Here is an 18,932-nt window from a genome sequence, read left to right as displayed (position 1 = left end):
ATGAGGTTGACGAAAACGTGACCATTTTTTCATATCCGTTAAGCTGTGAGTTTTGATGAATGACATACACTGACAGCACTCTGTCAAAATCTTCCAGCATAGACGACGAAATCAATCAACATAAAATTAATTATTTAACTACTTTCTATCAACAATTTTAGCAAAGTAAGAGTAGAAAATTGTTTTAAATATTTTTCTTTAACTAATTACACCTTTTCAAGTGTTTCAAATCGTGTATTCGCGATGCCCAAAATAGGAACACAGCCTGCCCAAAATAGGAGCATTCTGCCCAAAATAGGAGCAAAATCAATGTTTGCATTTTTGCTAATATTTATTAAAAACTGATTTAAATCAATAAATCATGTATGCTGAAACATACTTTGATAGTTTTACAACCAAAATAATACTACCTTCAATCAAAATTATTGAGTTTAATAATTGTATTTGTATTTTCTTCTGATCAGCTGCACTAACGTGCCCAAAACTGATACTGATCGATTCGACAGGGCGCCATTTAAGTCGAGTTATGTCAGAGTTTGTTTACAAAAACATATGGTATGGGGCTACAAACATGAACAAACAGCCTAGATTCTCAGTCCTTTGATCAATTTCGCTAGTTTATGGGTTATTTTCGCATATTAAGTGTTGTCCCACAGAAGATTGATGATACTTGGTTGCATTTTTCGTCAAAAAATCGCAAGCGATACCACCACCGGTGCCTCCTCCGACGCTTCTATCACTCTTCTCAATACCCTTCCCCTCGATCACCACGGAACTTTTATGTCAGGTCGAGAAATGTCAATTTGCTCCAAATAACTCTACCTCGTTTAACCACCCGGCAAACAATTCGGGTCAGTTTGTAGGTGAAGGGTATGTAGAAATCGTGCGAAAATGGGTGAAACTCGTGGGGGGCAATCTCGCTCGGGCGAACTAGCTGTTTTGCTCGTTGCAGCGCATGCGCTGTGCTGTCTTTGAATGTGTGCGTGCGTCAAAAGCGAGCGAAACGCCGCTGTGTCAAAAAATTTGTAAACAAACTCAGTTGGAGTTCAGAAAAGTAAACATGCGCAATCCGCTTGGTTATGTGCAAAAATTCGTGAAATAATCTAAATATTCTTTATTTTGAACAGATCTTACTTATTACCGATATGTGCAGTGCCGTGGAATAACAAAAATTGCTTCAAAAAAGCTGTGTGTGTGGCTGATACTCTAGCATCTTTCCATGTGTGTAAACAACGCCAAGAGTATTACTGTTTTGTGATCATCATATTTCATTCGGATTGCACATTACCGGGCAGAAAAAGGTAACGTATTGTTTTCCATACTACTGTGTTCATAGCAACGCCTACTGTTATTTCATTTGCGCTAATATTACACTTTGTTTAACCTATTTTATTCCTACCTCCACCCATAGCTTCAAGCAACCAATTTTGTACAGCATCCGCACGCTGTATGAAGGTGTAAAACAAATTGTCATCTGTAAGATGCTCTTCAAACCTGTCCAGTGACTCTTCGTTACTTATATATTGCATCGGGATGGTTTGAGCATTGCGTCGCACGCCTTTCATCGGGTGTATTGTGGCCACTACCGCAGCCGTTTGGGCAGTTCGGGCATCCAGTTTTAATAATGAACATTGTGAACAAAAATCGTGCCCAGGAGAAGTTCTTTTTGCTTGAACTAACTCTGTGTTCTTATTTACATGAATAGATACGGTGGACGGATGAATGCTGCTTGCTGACGACTGCTCTTCGTGAAGTGTTGATCCCGGTGATGAAACACACGGTTCCGGTGTCATGCTTGGTGACGGCTGACGGGATCCTTGATGCACGACAGTCGTTTTTGCCGGTCGCGCAACGTCATGCGCGCATGAACCAGCAGCTGAAGCAACAGACGATTTCGGCGTCGCACTTGTAGTCGGCTGCGATCCTTGCATTTGTTCGTCAAACGATCCTAACGATCACGGAATGCCATCCACGGATCCAGCAGCGGGAATGACCGATGGTACCGGCGTCGCACTTGTGGTCAGCTGCGATCCATGCGAACGCTTTAACGACATTGTCGCTAGTGGAACAACACGCACGGAACTAGCAGGCACAACAATCATCCCACGTATCGCTTTCGTTGAGGGCTGCGTTCCTCGCTTTTGTTCCATCGATCCTGCCGGACGCGTAGCGATATCCATGGAACCAGCACCGGGGGCAAGAGACGGTTCCGGCGTCGGTCTTGATGACGTTCGCGGTCCAAAAACACGGACGATCGCGCCTGTGGAGCATAATACAGCCCAAGGCAGTTGTTGCAGTGCAAAAAGGCGCCCTTTCTTTGGTGGTTCCGGCATTACATTTTGGCTGAAATAATCAATCGTTTTATTATTTTTTATGTAAGTATGATAATAATTTGATTCATTGTCATGCACTTAATCTTACTTACTTTTATTTATTTATTTTTCAGGTGAAACTGCTGAGTTGTATTTGAATGCTGCTTTGCGGTTTGAAATCTCGATGTTTATGTTTTCAGCTGTGAATTTCAATAAAGGGTAACAATCACACGCACAATGCCACATTCATGCTAGATGACACGCACACACTGAAAGAAATCGCGACGAAACAGCCAAGGGGCGAAATGGAAGAAATGGGCGAAAAGCTGTCGAAATTTGAAAATCGTCATAAAATGCGTCTAAGTGATGGCTTTTATGACGGATTTTTGCTTCGGGATTTTTCCCCCATTTCGCTCGATTTCTACATACCCCTGGCCCTCAATCGTGCTAGCCGGGGAGTTAGTGGCGTGTGAAATACATAGTTAAATACTACCCGCATAGTAACAGTAAAGAAAAAAGACGGCAGTAATCGAGTATGCGTAGATTATAGAAAACTAAACGTAATGGTTTTGAATGATTGATTCCCTGTGCCTGTCATAGACGACGTATTAGATAAACTTCAGAGAGCTGAATGGTTTACCGTGATGAGTCTTGAAAAAAGGTTTCTTTCACATACCCGTTAAAGAAGACGATTAAAGAAGTCGAAAGTACATGGCGTTTGTAACGAAGAGAGGACTATTTGAGTTCAATATGGCACCGTTCTGCAACTCACCGGTCGTGTTCATATGGACGATATAGTAATAGACGGAGTGACGGCGGAAGAATGTCTTGATAAAATGAGAAAAGTGTTGTACGTAGCAGCAGCGTATCAATTGAGGATAAAAAGGAAGTGTGCATTCCTGAAACGATCGGTTCAATTTCTCGGTCATCATGTGGTAGATGGAAATATTTCACACAGGAAGGATAATTTAGCGGTTGTAAAAAAAACTTTCATGTTTCTAAAAATGTAAAGGAAGTGCAGGCGTTTTTAAGGTTGACGGGATTTTTTAGAAAATTCGTATTCAAATACGCCATAATCGCACGACCGTTGACAGATCTTTTGCTGCAGAATGTAAAGTTAATCATTGGTAATGAAGAAAAGAATGCCTTCCTGAGATTGAAAGAAGCGCTGATAAATGAACCGGTGCTCAAATTGTATGATCTGGAAGCAACTACGAAACTACCCACCGATGCATCAGGATGGCTTCGGTGCGATATTTATGCAAAATTTAAAAAGAAAATTGCAACCCGTATTCCATTGAAGTAAAAAGACGACAGAAGCAGATTCTAGAAAGCACAGTTACATACTTGAGGCAAAGGCCATTTTCTTAGCAAGAAAGAAATTTCGTCACTACTTATTATTATTTGAAGTTGAACATCGATCAGGAGTTCAAGGAAGTCACGCCACACGTAGACTATTTAAGTCGATACCCAGCACAAGTAATGATGATTACCCTAGAGTTAACAGAGCGAACCAAAGAAAATCAACGGAAAGATGAAATAACGAAAGCAATTGCAGGGATTCTTCAGAATCGGGCATATGGAGCATGTCGGATGAAAGGTGGATTATTGCATCACACGGTTGAAGGTCAGGATTTGCTTGTTATTCTTAAAGGAATGGAAAAGCAGATAACAACGGAAGTGCACGATGGTCATTAATTTGGAGTTCAAAAAACCATGCACGCCATAAAACAACATTATTACATACCTCATCTGGAGCAAAATGTTAAAAAAGTAATAGCATCATGTGTCATGTGCATTTTGTACAACAAAAAGCTAAGCTAACAAGAAGGATTTATTTATCCTATAGAAAAGGGAGATGCACCTATATATCCTATATGAAAGGGAGAATGTGTATAATAACATTACACATAGATCACGTGGGTCCAATGGATGCAACATCGAAGTCGTACAAATACATATTAACAGTAGTAGACAGTTTCTCAAAATTTGTATGCCTTTTTCCTACATGAACAACTAATGCAGAGGAGACTGAAAAAAAGATTTCTGGACGAATATATTTGGAAACCCAGTTCCTATTGTTTCAGACTGCATTTACATCGAACATATTCGCGGAATACTTGAAAACTCACGGTATCGTTCATGTGGTAACAAAAACGGGTGTTCCAAGAGAAAACGGCCAGCCAGAAAGAGTGAATTGGACAGTAGTGACAGCGCATCCCACAAGATGGTATCAGAAAGTAGTAGTCGTACTAAAGGCCATAAACGGAATTACACAGAAATCAACAAAGCGCACACCATTCGAAATCATGTTTGGAATCAAAGTGCGAGCAAATAACACAGATGAAGTGTATCAAGTAATAGAAGAAGAGATGACTACTACTTTTGATTTGGATAGAGAATTAATACGAGAAGAAGTCAAGAAACAAATAGAAAAGGCTCAACAGGATTGTATACATCATTTCGATCAGAAGCGGAAGCCTAAGAGAGTCTATACAGAAGGAGAATTGGTAGCAATAAAAAGAACACAATTCATAGTAGGAAAATAATAAGCAAAAGAGTTTTAAAGGCCGTATGAAATTGTGAAGGTAAACAGGAACGGAAGATAGAAGGTAAAAAAGGCTAGCGATGAGGAAGGACCTCAGGTCACTACCACAAGTAAAGATAATATGAAGCTTTGGTCGTATGTTAGTAGCAATGAGGACTTGTGGTCATCAGCAGAAGAAAATATTGATGAGTAATTAAGTTGAATCATCAGGGACTGATGTTCAGTTAGGATGCCGAATGTAAGAATGAAAAAAGCGGACGATCTGGCAACTCTGCCAAATGTCAACGGGAGAGCGAGCGTGCGTGTGTTGTAGAGACAGAACGTTGCAGCAATTAGGAAGAGACTGTCGTGAAAAGGTGGAACGCAGTAGAAATAAATAGGTCCTCGAGCCAAACGTGTAACAACCGAAAAATTAAAAAATCTTTCCTTACATTCATCAGACAAAAAAACTTCAAATCACAGAAGATTCTCTGCATTGGTGGAAAACTCAAATAGAAGGATATCTTACATTGCACAACTTTGTGTAGAAAGATTGAAACTTTATTTTGCAATACAATAGTTCTTTCACCAAATGTCTAGGATTGAAGCAGTTCTCTCTCCGACTTCTATGAGAACACACGTGTTGTACCGAGAATCCTACAGCGAAGAGTAGAACCTTTGAAATGATTAAACAAAAATCAAAAGTAACGAAAGTGAAACCTAAACCTAGAGCGACAGTAGTCGCCCAACCCATCGTCAACATGGTTCGAGGCAAAGCAGTGGCTAAACCAAGGACTGTTAAAGTTCCTTTATCGAAATTCCACCGCATGGATCAGCTAAACACGGCACAGTTAAAAGTAGTGACACTCAACACGTACGCACTGCTAGAAGACAAAGAGGAACATCAAATGGATACGAATACCAGCAAACCTGTATCACCGTATACAAATCAACGTATTCCTCCAATAAAAGTTGCGTGCAAGCCCCTAGGAGAAGTGCACAAAAAATAGTTACCGCAGGTGTAGTGCGCTACACATCAAAAGTAGCGAACGAAGGTGTCGTAGTGTACGTGAACACGGCAGAGGATTTCAAAAAGGTAGTGAAATACCTCTGAAATACTAACGTAAATTTCCACACGTATCAAGAACAAGAACGCTTTACAAAAAATAGTGCTTAACGGATTGTACGACATGCCTGTTAATGTAAGTTCGGATAGTTTTCGGACACTAATTACAGTGAAATCGGGAATTAGCTGGTTTTCTTGCTCCTTGTATTTTGTGTTGCCGTTGATCATCTTTTTTTCTGTGTGTTCTTCTTTTTGTATCTGTGTGTGTAAATCCCAACTCACATTTTATAGCAGGCTTATAGCGTTTTTCGAGTTCTTTTCCCTTAATCTTGAACCTTAATCTTGCCTTACCCAACTGACATCTGTTATACAAAAAAGCTGAAATTTCAAAAAAAATTGCCCGATCCTCGCCATAACTGCTCGTTTCATGCGCGAATGCTCGTTACGCTCTTAGAGCAGCTCAGCACCATACCAGTTTGCCGTTGGAACGAGCAGCACAGCACACACCCGTTCGCTCTCGCGTGCAGAGGCGCTCAAACATTTTCTCGCTTTCCGCAATGTGCCGTGCACTGCTCGAACCATGATCCTCCGCTTGAGAGCCCCTGAGTGGGAGAGAGCGAACACACGTGTGCAGGGGCGCTCGAACTGTTTCTCGCGCGCCGTTTTGGTACTGGCATGCAGCGCGCATTTTAAAAACGTCTGGAAACCCCTGCCAATTTCTGCTTCTCTCTTTCTTATTCGCTCTGCCCTGAGCACGCTGAGCGACAGTCGTGTTCTGAATGTGATGTAGGGAGGACGTCGCACGCGCACGGATAAGCCGAGGCGCATGACCCGGTGTTTCAATGCAGATGATGTTAGGATTGTTCGTGTGTGAGCTGCGGTAGCCTGGAGCTTCACTTTGTGACGATCGATTGGTGTTTGCCGCTTCCCGTAACATGTTTTCTGCGAGAGCGTAGGTATGGTGCAGCATCTCATGTACGACGAAGAGCACCATGAGTTGAGACTCACCGTCTTGTTTTTTCCCCCTAAAGGAACCCTGGCGAACACGAGGAGTGCAACGGAGTGAAAGAAACATGAACGGGTTTTCTGAATAAATAAAAAATCATTCATTCATATCACATTCTAATCCGAGTGTTATTGTTTGCTTTGTTTTGATTTGCGCTGCCATAGCGCCTCTGGCCTATGACAGCTTGGATCCGAAGAAAATGGGTGAAAAAACTACGTGAAACCACGCGTTCGAACTGTTATAATTACCTAAATCTGCTGCTCTCTAAGGCAAGATTTAGTATCGAGATTTAGGTAAAAGAACTCGAAAAACGCCATAAGCCTGCTATAAAATGTCAGTTGGGCACCCAACTGACATTTGTTATACAAAAAAGCTTAAATTTCAAAACAAAATTGCCCGATCCTCGCCATAACTGCTCGCTTCATGCGCGAATGCTCGTTACGCTCTTAGTGCAGCTCAGCACCATACCAGTTTGCCGTAGAAACGAGCAGCACAGCACACACCCGTTCGCTCTCGCGTGCAGTGGCGCTCAAACATTTTCTCGCTTTCCGCTATGTGCCGTGCACTGCTCGAACCATGATCCTCCGCTTGAGAGCCCCTGAGTGGGAGAGAGCGAACACACGTGTGCAGGGGCGCTCGAGCTGTTTCTCGCGCGCCGTTTTGGTACTGGCATGCAGCGCGCATTATAAAACCGTCTGGAAACCCCTGCAAAATTTTGCTTCTCTCTTTCTTTATGCGCTCTGCCCTGAGCACGCTGAGCGACAGTCGTGTTCTGAATGTGATGGTGGGAGGGTGCGCACGCGCACGGATAAGCCTATGATGGTGTTAGGATTAATCGTGTATTTGCGTGTAGGTGAGCTGCGGTAGCCTGGTCACTCGGTGATGGTCGATTCGTGTTTGCCGCTTCTCAGAAAATGTTTTCTGCGAGAGATGAGGTATAGTTCAGCATCTCATGTACGGCGAAGAGCATCATTTCTCAACTCACAGTCTTGTTTTTTCCCCCTAAAGGAACCCTGGCGAACACGAGGAGTGCAACGGAGAGAAAGAAACATGAACGGGTTTGTTGAATAAATAAAAAATCATTCATTCATATCACATTCTAATCCGAGTGTTATTGTTTGCTTTGTTTTGATTTGCGCTGCCATAGCGCCTCTGGCCTATGACAGCTTGGATCCGAAGAAAATGGGTGAAAAAACTACGTGAAACCACGCGTTCGAACTGTTATAATTACCTAAATCTGCTGCTCTCTAAGGCAAGATTTAGTATCAAGATTAAGGTAAAAGAACTCGAAAACCGGGTTCCCAACTGACATTTTATAGCAGGCTTATAGCGGTTTTCGAGTTCTTTTACCTAAATCTCGATACTAAATCTTGCCTTACCCAACTGACATTTTATAGCAGGCTTATGGCGTTTTTCGAGTTCTTTTACCTAAATCTCGATACTAAATCTTGCCTTAGAGAGCAGCAGACCCACTCGTCATACAAGTGCTCGAATCCGCATGCAACGTCCTAATTTTGTGTCACAAGCCCGCCGGCCATACAAAATTGAGGACGTTTTTATATGGGCTGAGGACATTATGAGGACGTTCGGATTCGGGCTTATGGGGTGGTGTGCGTGAGCGTTTGTGGCTCAAATGTATGAGTGTATTGGTGAGACCGTATAATGTGTATGTGTTAGTGAACACTCTCGATACGCGTTATGAATGTCGTTGTGATATTGTTTTGCTTTCGCATACATTTATTCCTCTGTCAAAATTCAAATTCGAAGAATGGTGAACATTTCATTTTGCTTTAGTTCTGGTTCAGGATAGTCTTGTGACGAGTGTTCCGATAATTTTCGCAAAAAGGCAAGAAAAAACTGTTTTAAATAACACAGTGGAAAGTTAAAATGTCCCTAACTACGCTCTTTTCAATTTTAGATGGATTCCAAGCAAAATTCCGACTGCAACAACAATGTGCCGGTATCATCATCCGCGACGGGTTCGGCGCAGGAATTTCAATCCATGCGCCGAATGCTAGCGAACGTCCAGGTCCGGCAGGACATAATTACACAGGAGATTCGGCAGCTCAGTGGCAGAGTAGAATATATAGCCGGATTGGTGGAAGAATTTATGGGCAAGAAGCAACCACTAGCTAACACTAGCCAGCCTAACAAACCGGGACGATTCCGCTCTGTGGATAGTGTAGAAGATCTTCTTTTCCTGGAAGCTAAGCTGGAAGATGTACAAGAAAGAGAAGAGTTCATAAAGTGGGTAAAAATGAATATAGCAACAGACACTAACGAAAAACAGCGTGCTAGTGACACATTAAATTTGATTTTAGACCCTAATCTTTTATTGAAGTTTTCTTGGACAGGAAGGGGGAAAACGGAAAAAAAACCGTTTTGCGAATTAAAAAATATTTTGTTAGTTATTAAGGAATTAGGTGGTAATTGTACAGATACACAGGTAAAGGAATGGATAAAGTTAAAATTAAATCATAGTGATAATGTTAATAGAAATAAGTTTGTAAATAAGTCTAGTTGCCATGAGCGTAGGTCCCGTAGTAGTTAGGTAAGATAAGAATTAAGATTTAATTTTGTTGATGTTAATTTGATGTTTATTATTAGATTAAGTCATTTTTAAGTTTTTGTTTAATTAGTAAGCCTAGCACAATATCCGTTCATAATAAATTAAAAACAACAGAATTATTTCTAAATTACGTGTTTGTTGGTCCAACTAAATATCACCATCCCGTTAATAAATAAATAGATGTTACATACTCACTTCTAAGTTACAAATCCATCCATTTGCTTAAACATGCAAATAATTCTGGTTGCCTTAAGCGTCCATCCCGTCCATTCCGTATTCTGTAAATAATGTGAATTATATAGTTTAATTGATGTGGTAGGATTAGCTACAATTTACAATCTATTTTTATATTTCAATTCTTACTTTGTTGATGATAACTCAAATGTATATTCTCCTGAAAGATTATTCGAGTGTCCATAAAAACGAGCGATGTGTTAGGCGCATTCGTTCTCAAAGTTTCACAGCACTGCTCCTGTAAATGGTAAGGCAGAATTAGGTAGAATCTTGCTATAATTATGTAATATTTAATATAACTGATTTTTTTACTAGGAGGGATATCTTCATAATACAACCTGGATCAACCAACCATCCACGAGAAATGTGGGATTCATCGATCACAATCACTCGATACAAGAGTTACAATCGATGTCTTGCCCAGTAAACCCCTCCTCGAGTTGACTTAATCCAGGCTTGCCAGCACGCATTGCCATCGCAGTGAGCCCAAGAAATGATAGTTGAGTGCATTTAATGTAAAAAAAAGAAGAAAAAAAGGAAAAAGAAAGTATGTAGTGGGGTTTGAGATGGTAGTTATAGTTGGTAGGATTTTTGGGTATACCTTTGTTTGCCGCTTGTGATGGTTTGTGTCCACATGTGCTCCAAACGCAAGAAACTCGATGGGTGCATGGAAGTATAGTTAAAAGAGAAAAGGACGTATTTAGTAAGTGATGTTAATGCTTTGCTCAAAAACTCCCGAAGAATGAGCCAACAAAACCCAGAAAACGCAAAATTCAAACGATAGCTTCCGCAACACGGTGCCGTAAGCTACGCTTATCACACAATAAGTTTTCAGTTAGCTGATGAATGATTAGAAACGTCTTAGCCCTAACCAAACAAAAACAGCAACGTTCTAATGTTTTGCATAGTCTAAAAAACCAATAATCAGATGCACAAGTAGCATGGAAGGGGAAAAAGACACTTAACTGAAACTCGATTTGTAGGAAATAGTACATTAATTTTCATCGCATCTAACCATTTCTTTGATTGTGAAAGAATGCTTAATAATCGTCTGTTACATAAAATGCAATTGCAATGTGGATAATTATTGAATCATGGCTAGAAGTTTAAATTTAAAATATTCCAGATTATTCTTTTTGCATCCTATTAGTATAGCTGGTTACGGTGGCGCTGATCTTTAATACGATGACAGGAACGGTTACGAATTTTGTACAGATCGTTCCCCGTTCGTTGGGCCGAGTATCTTGCTGTGGTTAGGTAACGTAACGGCAGGCAGAAGCGTATCGGCCGTGACCTGGAGACCATATGCATTCATCGATCGGCTTCTCACACTATCATTTGCATGATAGGTGAGAGCCTTTGTTCGATATATCATGTGCACTTGCCAATAGACATCTTACACTATCATCCAGATGATGAGAGGTAAGAGCTGGCACCATTCCATCCAGTTCTCCAGGCCACGGCTAATGCGTGTGCAAGAAGGTGCAAATATAATAATGCGCAAATGTATCAGAAGACTATATTTTTTTCCTTGGCACTACAACCTCGAGAGGCCATTTCTGGCATTCTGTGACTTGATTTTACCCTTAGTAAAGTAGTCAGCCTTACGCACGGGGAGGCCGTCTGGATGGGATTTGAACCCTTGTCCTGCCGTGTGAACACCGGCGCCGTTATCGCCTAGGCCACTGGACCGCCCCATTTACAAGACTATTTTACTTTCCAAGAAATTCAATCACATGGTTAGATACAATGATAATTAGTGCACTATTTTCTACAAAACGAGCTACAACTGAGTTTAAGTTTTCCGCTGTATGCAACATAGGCAACTGGTTGTTGATATTTTAAACTACAGGAGAAGGTTGCAGTTTTTGTTGGGTTAGGGTTAAAAAGTTTCTCATAATTCATCAGCCAACTGATGACTTATTCAGTGATTTGTGTAGCGTACGGTACTGGGTTGCATATTGCTGTCATTTGAATATTGTTGCTACCGGGTCGTTATGGATTGAAATGCTAGAAAATCGTGCTATTAGTTGATAATGTGCTTACCTTTTTCCGTGATAGAAAAGCGTCCTGATTGAGCTCGTGTGTTTCCAGAGGATCGATGAAAGACGTGGTATACATGGAAACATAATTAAATTGGATACACAATACGTGGTTAGTTAGTTGCTACTGTACAACATTAAATCGATGGTATGCTTACCCTTTTGTTCGACATCGGTAAAATAACTTAAACAAATTTCGTCCCAGTTCCCCCATTTTCCGGTGTGGGCCCCCGGAAAAAAAGGTTATGGTTGTCGCGATCCATCATACAGGGAGAAAGAAAAAAAAAATGAAACTAAAATTGTGGAAGCAGTTCGATTTATGAGTTTTGCTTTTAAGTTACCTGTGCTGTTAAATTTGTATTTATTAAAACATTATGATGAAACTGATTCCCTCGACTTGCCGATCCGATGTCCGATGTTGAGTGAGACACAAACAATTTTCCGTCTGCCGGTGTTCGATACACATCTCCTCCTAGCAGTAGGAAAACGATGAGCAATGTGTAAAGCAGACTGGGTGAAAACGTATTCCTGGATTGCACCTGTTGAAATTGGAGCAAAGTATATGGGTTAAATAAAACGTAATTACAAGCACATTATACAAGCTTCAGAACCGATGCCTTACTCATTTTTTACTTTTTTTCCTTTCTGAAAAGGATGTGTTCCCTGGCGATTCGTAAGGGCATTATTCCATGTCGTCAACGTCTGTTGCTAATTGAAAAATGGTGCTCATTTCAACTTAGTTGGATTGTTGATCCTCATGCATCTCAACTGTCTTCCAACTGTGTACTAGGTTTTAATGACTATAATAATTTTACTGCCACCAATTCGCCACCACCATTAATATGTTATCAATTATTATTAAAACTGTGTAACAAAGGAATAAATAATATAAGTGGGGGTGTATCGTCTACAAATTCATCTACATTGAAATAAACTAGAGGACGAGGAGGCAAATTAACGGCTACTAATTTACATTTTATAGATTCAATGGTCAAGGTGACTGGTAATGATGGAAGAAAAGAATTTAGTTTGTAAATACCAATTTCACTAGATTCTAATTCAATACGCGAAACATCGTCTTCAATATTAACGTGAAAATAATCTACGTTATTTTCGTATTGAATGCCATGTATAATAAAAATATTTTGGGAGGAGATTTCCACCCTTACAAATTTAACTATTGAGTTAGATGTTGTTAATAACCACTGATCTTTAAACACAGGTTTTAAAACAAAACTGGCAGTAATATGCAACCCACAGCCATCCGAAGTTACACATGGATACACGTTTTTGTTTGAACTAGAGATTACATTCATCGAGGCAAACAGTTTGGATCTACCAGCTACTTGTTCTAAGCATTTAGAACCTTTCCTCACACACCTTTTAAGAAACTGTAAAAAGTTCTCGAAAGGATATGCCGAGAAGTTGTCCAATTCACCATGCACTTCAACGTCTTCATGAACGTGCAGAAGATTGTGTATGTTGCGACCATAATGAATTGGGAAATCTAAAACAAATTTAAGAAGCATTCTACGTGCAAGAGAATGTAAGTGCGCATGGGTTGACGAAGAATAAATTGTAATACTACAAAAATAGAGTAGATAATGATTATAGCCTACCTCATGAAATCTTTATATATTACAGGGCTAACGTAGTGCAGAAAAGATCTAAACTCGGTTCCTTTCCAATACTGAATTGTTTCCAGCGATCGAAATGGTCGGTGTACTTCGGAAGGAAGCTTGGTTTTAACCAAAAAGTGAGAAATATTTTTTTTTTGATCACTTGTCCACCGATCAAAGCTAACCATTTTATTATTCATAAATCCCTGCAGAAATTTACGACTACCACCCAAATCAAGAAGATGCAATCGATCAGCAACTGGAAAACTCTTGATCATATCTAAACCTTCAATGTCTTCTAAGGGGGTATGTATTGTCTTATGGTGTTCTTTATCCTCTCTTGCACGGAAACTAGTATCAGTACGCGGGGGTGCAGGTAAAGGATTAAAAATTACCTTACCTTCGGGTTGCACATGCACTCCAACGGTAGTGCACTTCGTGCAACCGTGTTTACCCGATAATCCCATAACAGACTTAATAAAAGCCCGTGCTGGTGAATCAGCAATGAAGGCCTTAATACATACTGGAAGTACATGATCACCAAACTGTATGCCTGTTGACCGTAAATTGTTAATTTCGTCAACTATTGGACGCAGGAATTGCTCGAGACTACCGGGATTGGTTTGGCCGCTAAATACACCCGCTACCATTACCGGACAATCGGATATCTCTTCTACCTTGAATAGAATTGGCCAAAACTGAGTGACACTACTTTTGAAGAGTGGAAGTCCATCAATCGATACTTGAAGGCTTAAATTCGTCACTTGTGGAGGGCTATTTTTAAAAACATTTCTAAGGGCAACCTCAATACCCGGATACCAAAAACGTCCACTTGCAACGGTTTGAATCTCATTGCTTACTCTGGGTATTTTGAGAAGCGAACGAGCGTCTTTCGGTAGATCAGGGTGTCCAAACTTTCTTAAAATCGCCAACAGCAAGTTGAGAAAACTTCGAGAAAGATGCCCTGCCACTGCCAAATATTTCAAAGCGTCTTTCAACGTTGAAAAATCGTTCAAGAAGCTATAAGCTTCCGTCCAAAAATCATCGCGAAGTTCAGCCGGTTCTTCTACTTCATCATAAATATCGTTAGTATTTACATCTATACTACTACCCACTATACCACCACCAACGCTATCTACTGATACAGTATTGGAATCATATAAAACATCTGTAAAGAAACATAAACGAAGCAAAATAAAAAATAAAATTAGACGTTTGAAGCTTGCTTACATCTGACTTGTTGCGAACGCGACCATTTGATACAAGTTATCAATAAATTAGGCGGTTTGAGTTTTAACCTTTTAAACATGTGTAGCAGAGCAATCACATTATTAACGATACTCAGTAGAAGCAGAGAAATATGTAAATTCATTTGAAACTTAATTCTAGAATGTGACCATTTACTTAAACTGTAACTTGCCGCATATGCACGCTGTAGGGTTAAATAAACCAATTCCAGAAAGGCTTGCCACATGAATCCACCCGAAAGCGTAACCAACGGATGCATAGTTATTAGAGACAATCAATACGTTTTTAACTATTTAACAATTACCACGTAAAATAGGTGTTTTTACGGATCTTCACGTATCGTCATAACAGTAATAACAACCCGAATGGCCATACGAATGACCTCGCATATCGACTTTGCGAAGCGAATGCTACAACATTGACGCTAAAAACACAACGCGACTAAACGGATTAGAACCCGGTGGGTTCGCGATTCCCGGATGGTGACGGAAAATAACTAATTTGCCTCTCGCCAGGGTTTATCTGAATTAATTGATTCTCTTGCAATGGCAGGATTAAAGAACGAGGAAACTCATTAATCTATCTTTCACTCTCGTAACACCAAACAAAAGCTTCTGTTTAGCACGGAAGAAAACTATACGAAACAGTGTATAAACTAGCTAACATAAACGATAGTAGCTGAGAATAGTTTTTTCTACAAAAATAATTATCGTTTCCGAAATGGGGTTGAAAACGAGGCAACTTTCACTGCACTGCACTTTTTCCACCAACTACACTACACTTTGCTTCTGCTCAGCATCGACAAATTTCGGTCGAAAACGTAAACCAACGCATAAAAGAACAAACGCAGTTTGTAACCATTTCACAAGCTTTAAAAATGTGCAAGCAAACCTAGAAAACCTGTGTAACTTACCTAAATTCATGGGCTCCGATGCCGGCTCCGTAGCAAAGCCGGAAGCCCCCGATGCCGGTACCGAAACAAAGCTGGAAGCCTCCATTGCATCACGTTCTTCCCGCATAATTCGTTCCTCTTCTTCAAGGATGAGACGGCGCTTTCGATACAGGGACGATTTCGACGTCATGATGTTTTTTTCGGCTGGTAAATTCGCTTTTCTAAAAAGAAACAAAATATATGTTAGTTCAGTTTGCCTCATAGATTGTTTATGTACCGGCATCGTACCTGTCAAGTCTTCACCGTCGCACCAATACATACCAATATCGCACTTCACGTAGAATTGTCGTGTTTTTACACGGTCGAGCATACACATCGACACAGGCTGTGGAAGAATTGACAGAGCAGCACAGACGATCATTGCCGTACCGGCAAAGAGGGATAGCAATATGGAATGTTGCACACGAGCACAAAATTGGGTACAAAGCTGAGGACCTTGTTCGGAAACTGCTCGACAGGACCAGTGGGGATTTAGATAATTATAACAGTTCGAACGCGTGGTTTCACGTAGTTTTTTCATCCATTTTCTTCGGAACCAAGCTGTCATAGGCCAGAGGCGCCATGGCAGCGCAAATACAAACAAAGCAAACAATAACACTCGGATTAGTAGAATGTGATATGAATGAGTGATTTTTTATTTATTTCACAAACCCGTTCATGTTTCTCACTCTCCGTTGCACTCCTCGTGTTCGCCAGGGTTCCTTTAGGGGGAAAAAACAAGACTGTGAGTTGAGAAATGATGCTCTTCGCCGTACATGAGATGCTGAACTATACCTCATCTCTCGCAGAAAACATTTTCCGAGAAGCGGCAATCACTAATCGATCATCACCGAGTGGAACTCCAGGCTACCGCAGCTCACCTACACGCAAATACACGAACAATTCTAACACCATCTGCATTCAAACGCCGGGTCATGTGCTTCGGCTTATCCGTGCGCGTTCGACGTCCTCCCTCCATCACATTCAGAACACGACTGTCGCTCAGCGTGCTCAGGGCAGAGCGAATAAAGAAAGAGAGAAGCAGAAATTTGCAGGGGTTTCCAGACGGTTTTATAATGCGCGCTGCATGCCAGTACCAAAACGGCGCGCGAGAAACAGTTCGAGCGCCCCTGCACACGTGTGTTCGCTCTCTCGCTCTCAGGGGCTCTCAAGCGGAAGGCGATGGTTCGAGCAGTGCACGGCACATTACGGAAAGCGAGAAAATGTTTGAGCGCCACTGCACGCGAGAGCGAACGGGTGCGTGCTGTGCTGCTCGTTTCAACGGCAAACTGGTATGGTGCTGAGCTGCTCTAAGAGCGTAACGAGCATGCGCGAGTTAAAACTATAGGGTTTGGACACAGACGAAGGAAATCGAGACTTGCTTGTTCTGCGGTCAAAATCCGAGTGAGTTTATTCAGTTTGATTTACATACAAGTTGGTTATTGGGAATTGGATGGGGAAGGGAAAGCTATTGACGATTCTTGATGATTATTGCTGATTCGGCGATTGCATGTTTTGCAATCGGTAACTGGGTCAGACGATCAACACGGTTTGGTGATCGACGCTGTTTGCTGATCGGATGAAATCGGGCCGGTGGTGGTTGACAACACTTGAAAATGCTGTGTTGACAACGCAGGTTGTTAACTTCCCCTTTTTAAATTTGAGACTCCGTGCGAAAAACGTGAAGGTATGTTGGTGGTTGGTAACTCATCGGTTCTGGATTTGGGTCAGTTGGTTGATAACCTTTAGGTTCTGGAATACATTGCGGTTTGTCATCAGGTGTTGTGATTACTTCTACGTTGATGGTTTTGCGGCGTTTTATGCACAGAAATACGACGCCAATTATGATGACTATTAATGGAGTGATGAATTAACTGCCCAATGACCATTGCCAAGTCCATGTGATACTATTACTTTCCAACTTAATATTCTGCATTTCCTTCCGTAGGTCTTTGTGTAGGTTGTGTAGATGTTCAAGGCTTAGGTTTGTCACGTTGTTCGCGGCTGCAACATGTACTCCATGTATTGGTAGATTAGTAGGAAAACCAGACAGTTCTGTTATGTTGGCTGAAATCGGTTTTCCATTGACGTAAATATTGCATGTGTTATATTCGATTAGCAGAGAGCCAGTGAGATTCCTTCTTTCTACTCCGCAGTTTGTATCCAATGTGAATAGTTTTACCGAATTGATAAGTATGTGGGACTGGTCTAAGTTGAATATCTCTTCTTCTGTTGGATTGGTGATGAAGTCACAGCTAGCATTTCTCTGTTGTAACTGCATCGTTATGCATGTGGTGTCATCTTTCCGTAGTTCTTCTAGGTTATACATCTTTTTGTTAAGCGTCGAGACGATGTAGGTTTGGGAAGTGATAGTAAGGAAGTAGGGATGAGGGATATACATTCTTTTACCATTGTTAATCGTCGGATATATTTGTATCTTGTTGAATACTCTACGCTAAAGTTGCGGGACGCTAATAATAAGTACTAATTCGTCATGACTTACAGCAACTTTTGTGGTGGTATACTATAGACTCTCTATGGTAGTATTCGCGTCAATGTTATTATGCTGTATGTCTGCTATTATTGTGTTTGTTTCACTTTTACTAAGTAATCTTGAGTTCGTAATTCCTAATTTTGCTAGGGTTATGCTATCAATTAGTATGTTCGCCTTTTCAGATAAGAATTTTAAGTTCATTAAAATGTTTATGGAATATAATTCCGTTGAAGAACTATAAAAAATATCTACTGCTGTTTTTACTTTCTGCAAGCTATCTTCCAAATGCGATGTTAAATCCCTATTGATTACAACTTGGGCGTTATTATTCTGAATTAGTTCATTAATAGTAGAATTGATTAATCTTAAATCGTTTGCGTCTGGACTACCAGCTATAAATTTCCAGACGGTTCCTACTGCATCCCAGCGCTTCTGTCGTCTTGGAATCAGGGATTTTAACATTTCCATAACGTGTTCAAATTGTGCTGTAATTATAGGCGTGAATTGAGTCTCTTCAACGTTCTTAAAAGCCGTAAACAGTGAATTGAACGAAGTTTTGCATTTCTGACACTTTGACATGGTGTATATAATAATTAGTTCCTTTAATTATTCTAGCTTTACCTCTGTCGAACGCTACAATGGGTACGTAGTCCATTTTTGTTAGCTTTACGTGCTGACCGATCGCTATGGGGATCCATCTGTAATGTAATGTCATACATTAATGACTTTCAAATCGTTTTTATGGATTCTCTGTCCATTTTTTGTAGTAACCGTACTTCTATTAATTTTCTTTATTTTAATTTTTTTATAGGGATTAACTTGTTTCAATCTACGTTTTGTTTTCATAAATGCCTGTGATGAATCATGAATTTCTATTTCTTTTT

At 40.6% G+C, this 18,932-nt stretch overlaps 3 protein-coding genes and 1 long non-coding RNA gene across 8 annotated transcripts in view; 2 read left to right on the top strand and 2 right to left on the bottom strand.

The window, feature by feature from the left end:
• LOC118514370 overlaps window positions 1–2,543 on the top strand; it is a 30,516-nt gene extending 27,973 nt beyond the window's left edge. The window contains exons 1-4 of one of the 4 annotated variants that reach the window (XR_004906603.1): window positions 834–863; window positions 1,128–1,301; window positions 1,412–2,375; window positions 2,447–2,543. This is a non-coding gene — a long non-coding RNA (uncharacterized LOC118514370). Of the gene's footprint in view, window positions 1–833; window positions 871–894; window positions 1,055–1,127; window positions 1,302–1,411; window positions 2,376–2,446 lie in introns of those variants that run through there. The other 3 variants (XR_004906604.1, XR_004906601.1, XR_004906602.1) reach the window with 3 other exon arrangements.
• Window positions 1–18,932, top strand: part of LOC118513984 — a 493,738-nt gene that overhangs the window by 65,894 nt on the left and 408,912 nt on the right. The gene's annotated exons all lie outside the window — the stretch shown is intronic.
• The window catches only part of LOC118513762 (uncharacterized protein K02A2.6-like), an 86,864-nt gene that overhangs the window by 8,248 nt on the left and 59,684 nt on the right, over window positions 1–18,932 (bottom strand). The window lies entirely within an intron of this gene.
• On the bottom strand, window positions 13,247–15,882 carry LOC118513652. 2 transcript variants are annotated; one of them, XM_036059749.1, is made up of 3 exons: window positions 15,804–15,882; window positions 15,537–15,736; window positions 13,247–14,543 (listed from the first exon to the last, which is right to left on the bottom strand). In XM_036059749.1, the coding sequence occupies exons 2-3, from the start codon at window positions 15,703–15,705 to the stop codon at window positions 13,372–13,374; spliced, it is 1,341 nt and encodes a 446-aa protein (XP_035915642.1). In that variant the 5' UTR covers window positions 15,706–15,736; window positions 15,804–15,882; the 3' UTR covers window positions 13,247–13,371. The 2 variants fall into 2 exon arrangements, with proteins under 2 accessions (XP_035915642.1, XP_035915633.1); XM_036059740.1 differs by having other exon boundaries at window positions 15,537–15,847.

Source organism: Anopheles stephensi, chromosome X (genome assembly GCF_013141755.1).
Source record: "Anopheles stephensi strain Indian chromosome X, UCI_ANSTEP_V1.0, whole genome shotgun sequence".
Taxonomy (NCBI): Eukaryota; Metazoa; Arthropoda; class Insecta; order Diptera; family Culicidae; genus Anopheles; species Anopheles stephensi.
Note: the sequence above shows the minus strand (reverse complement) of the source record. Positions and strands in the feature narration are given on the sequence as shown.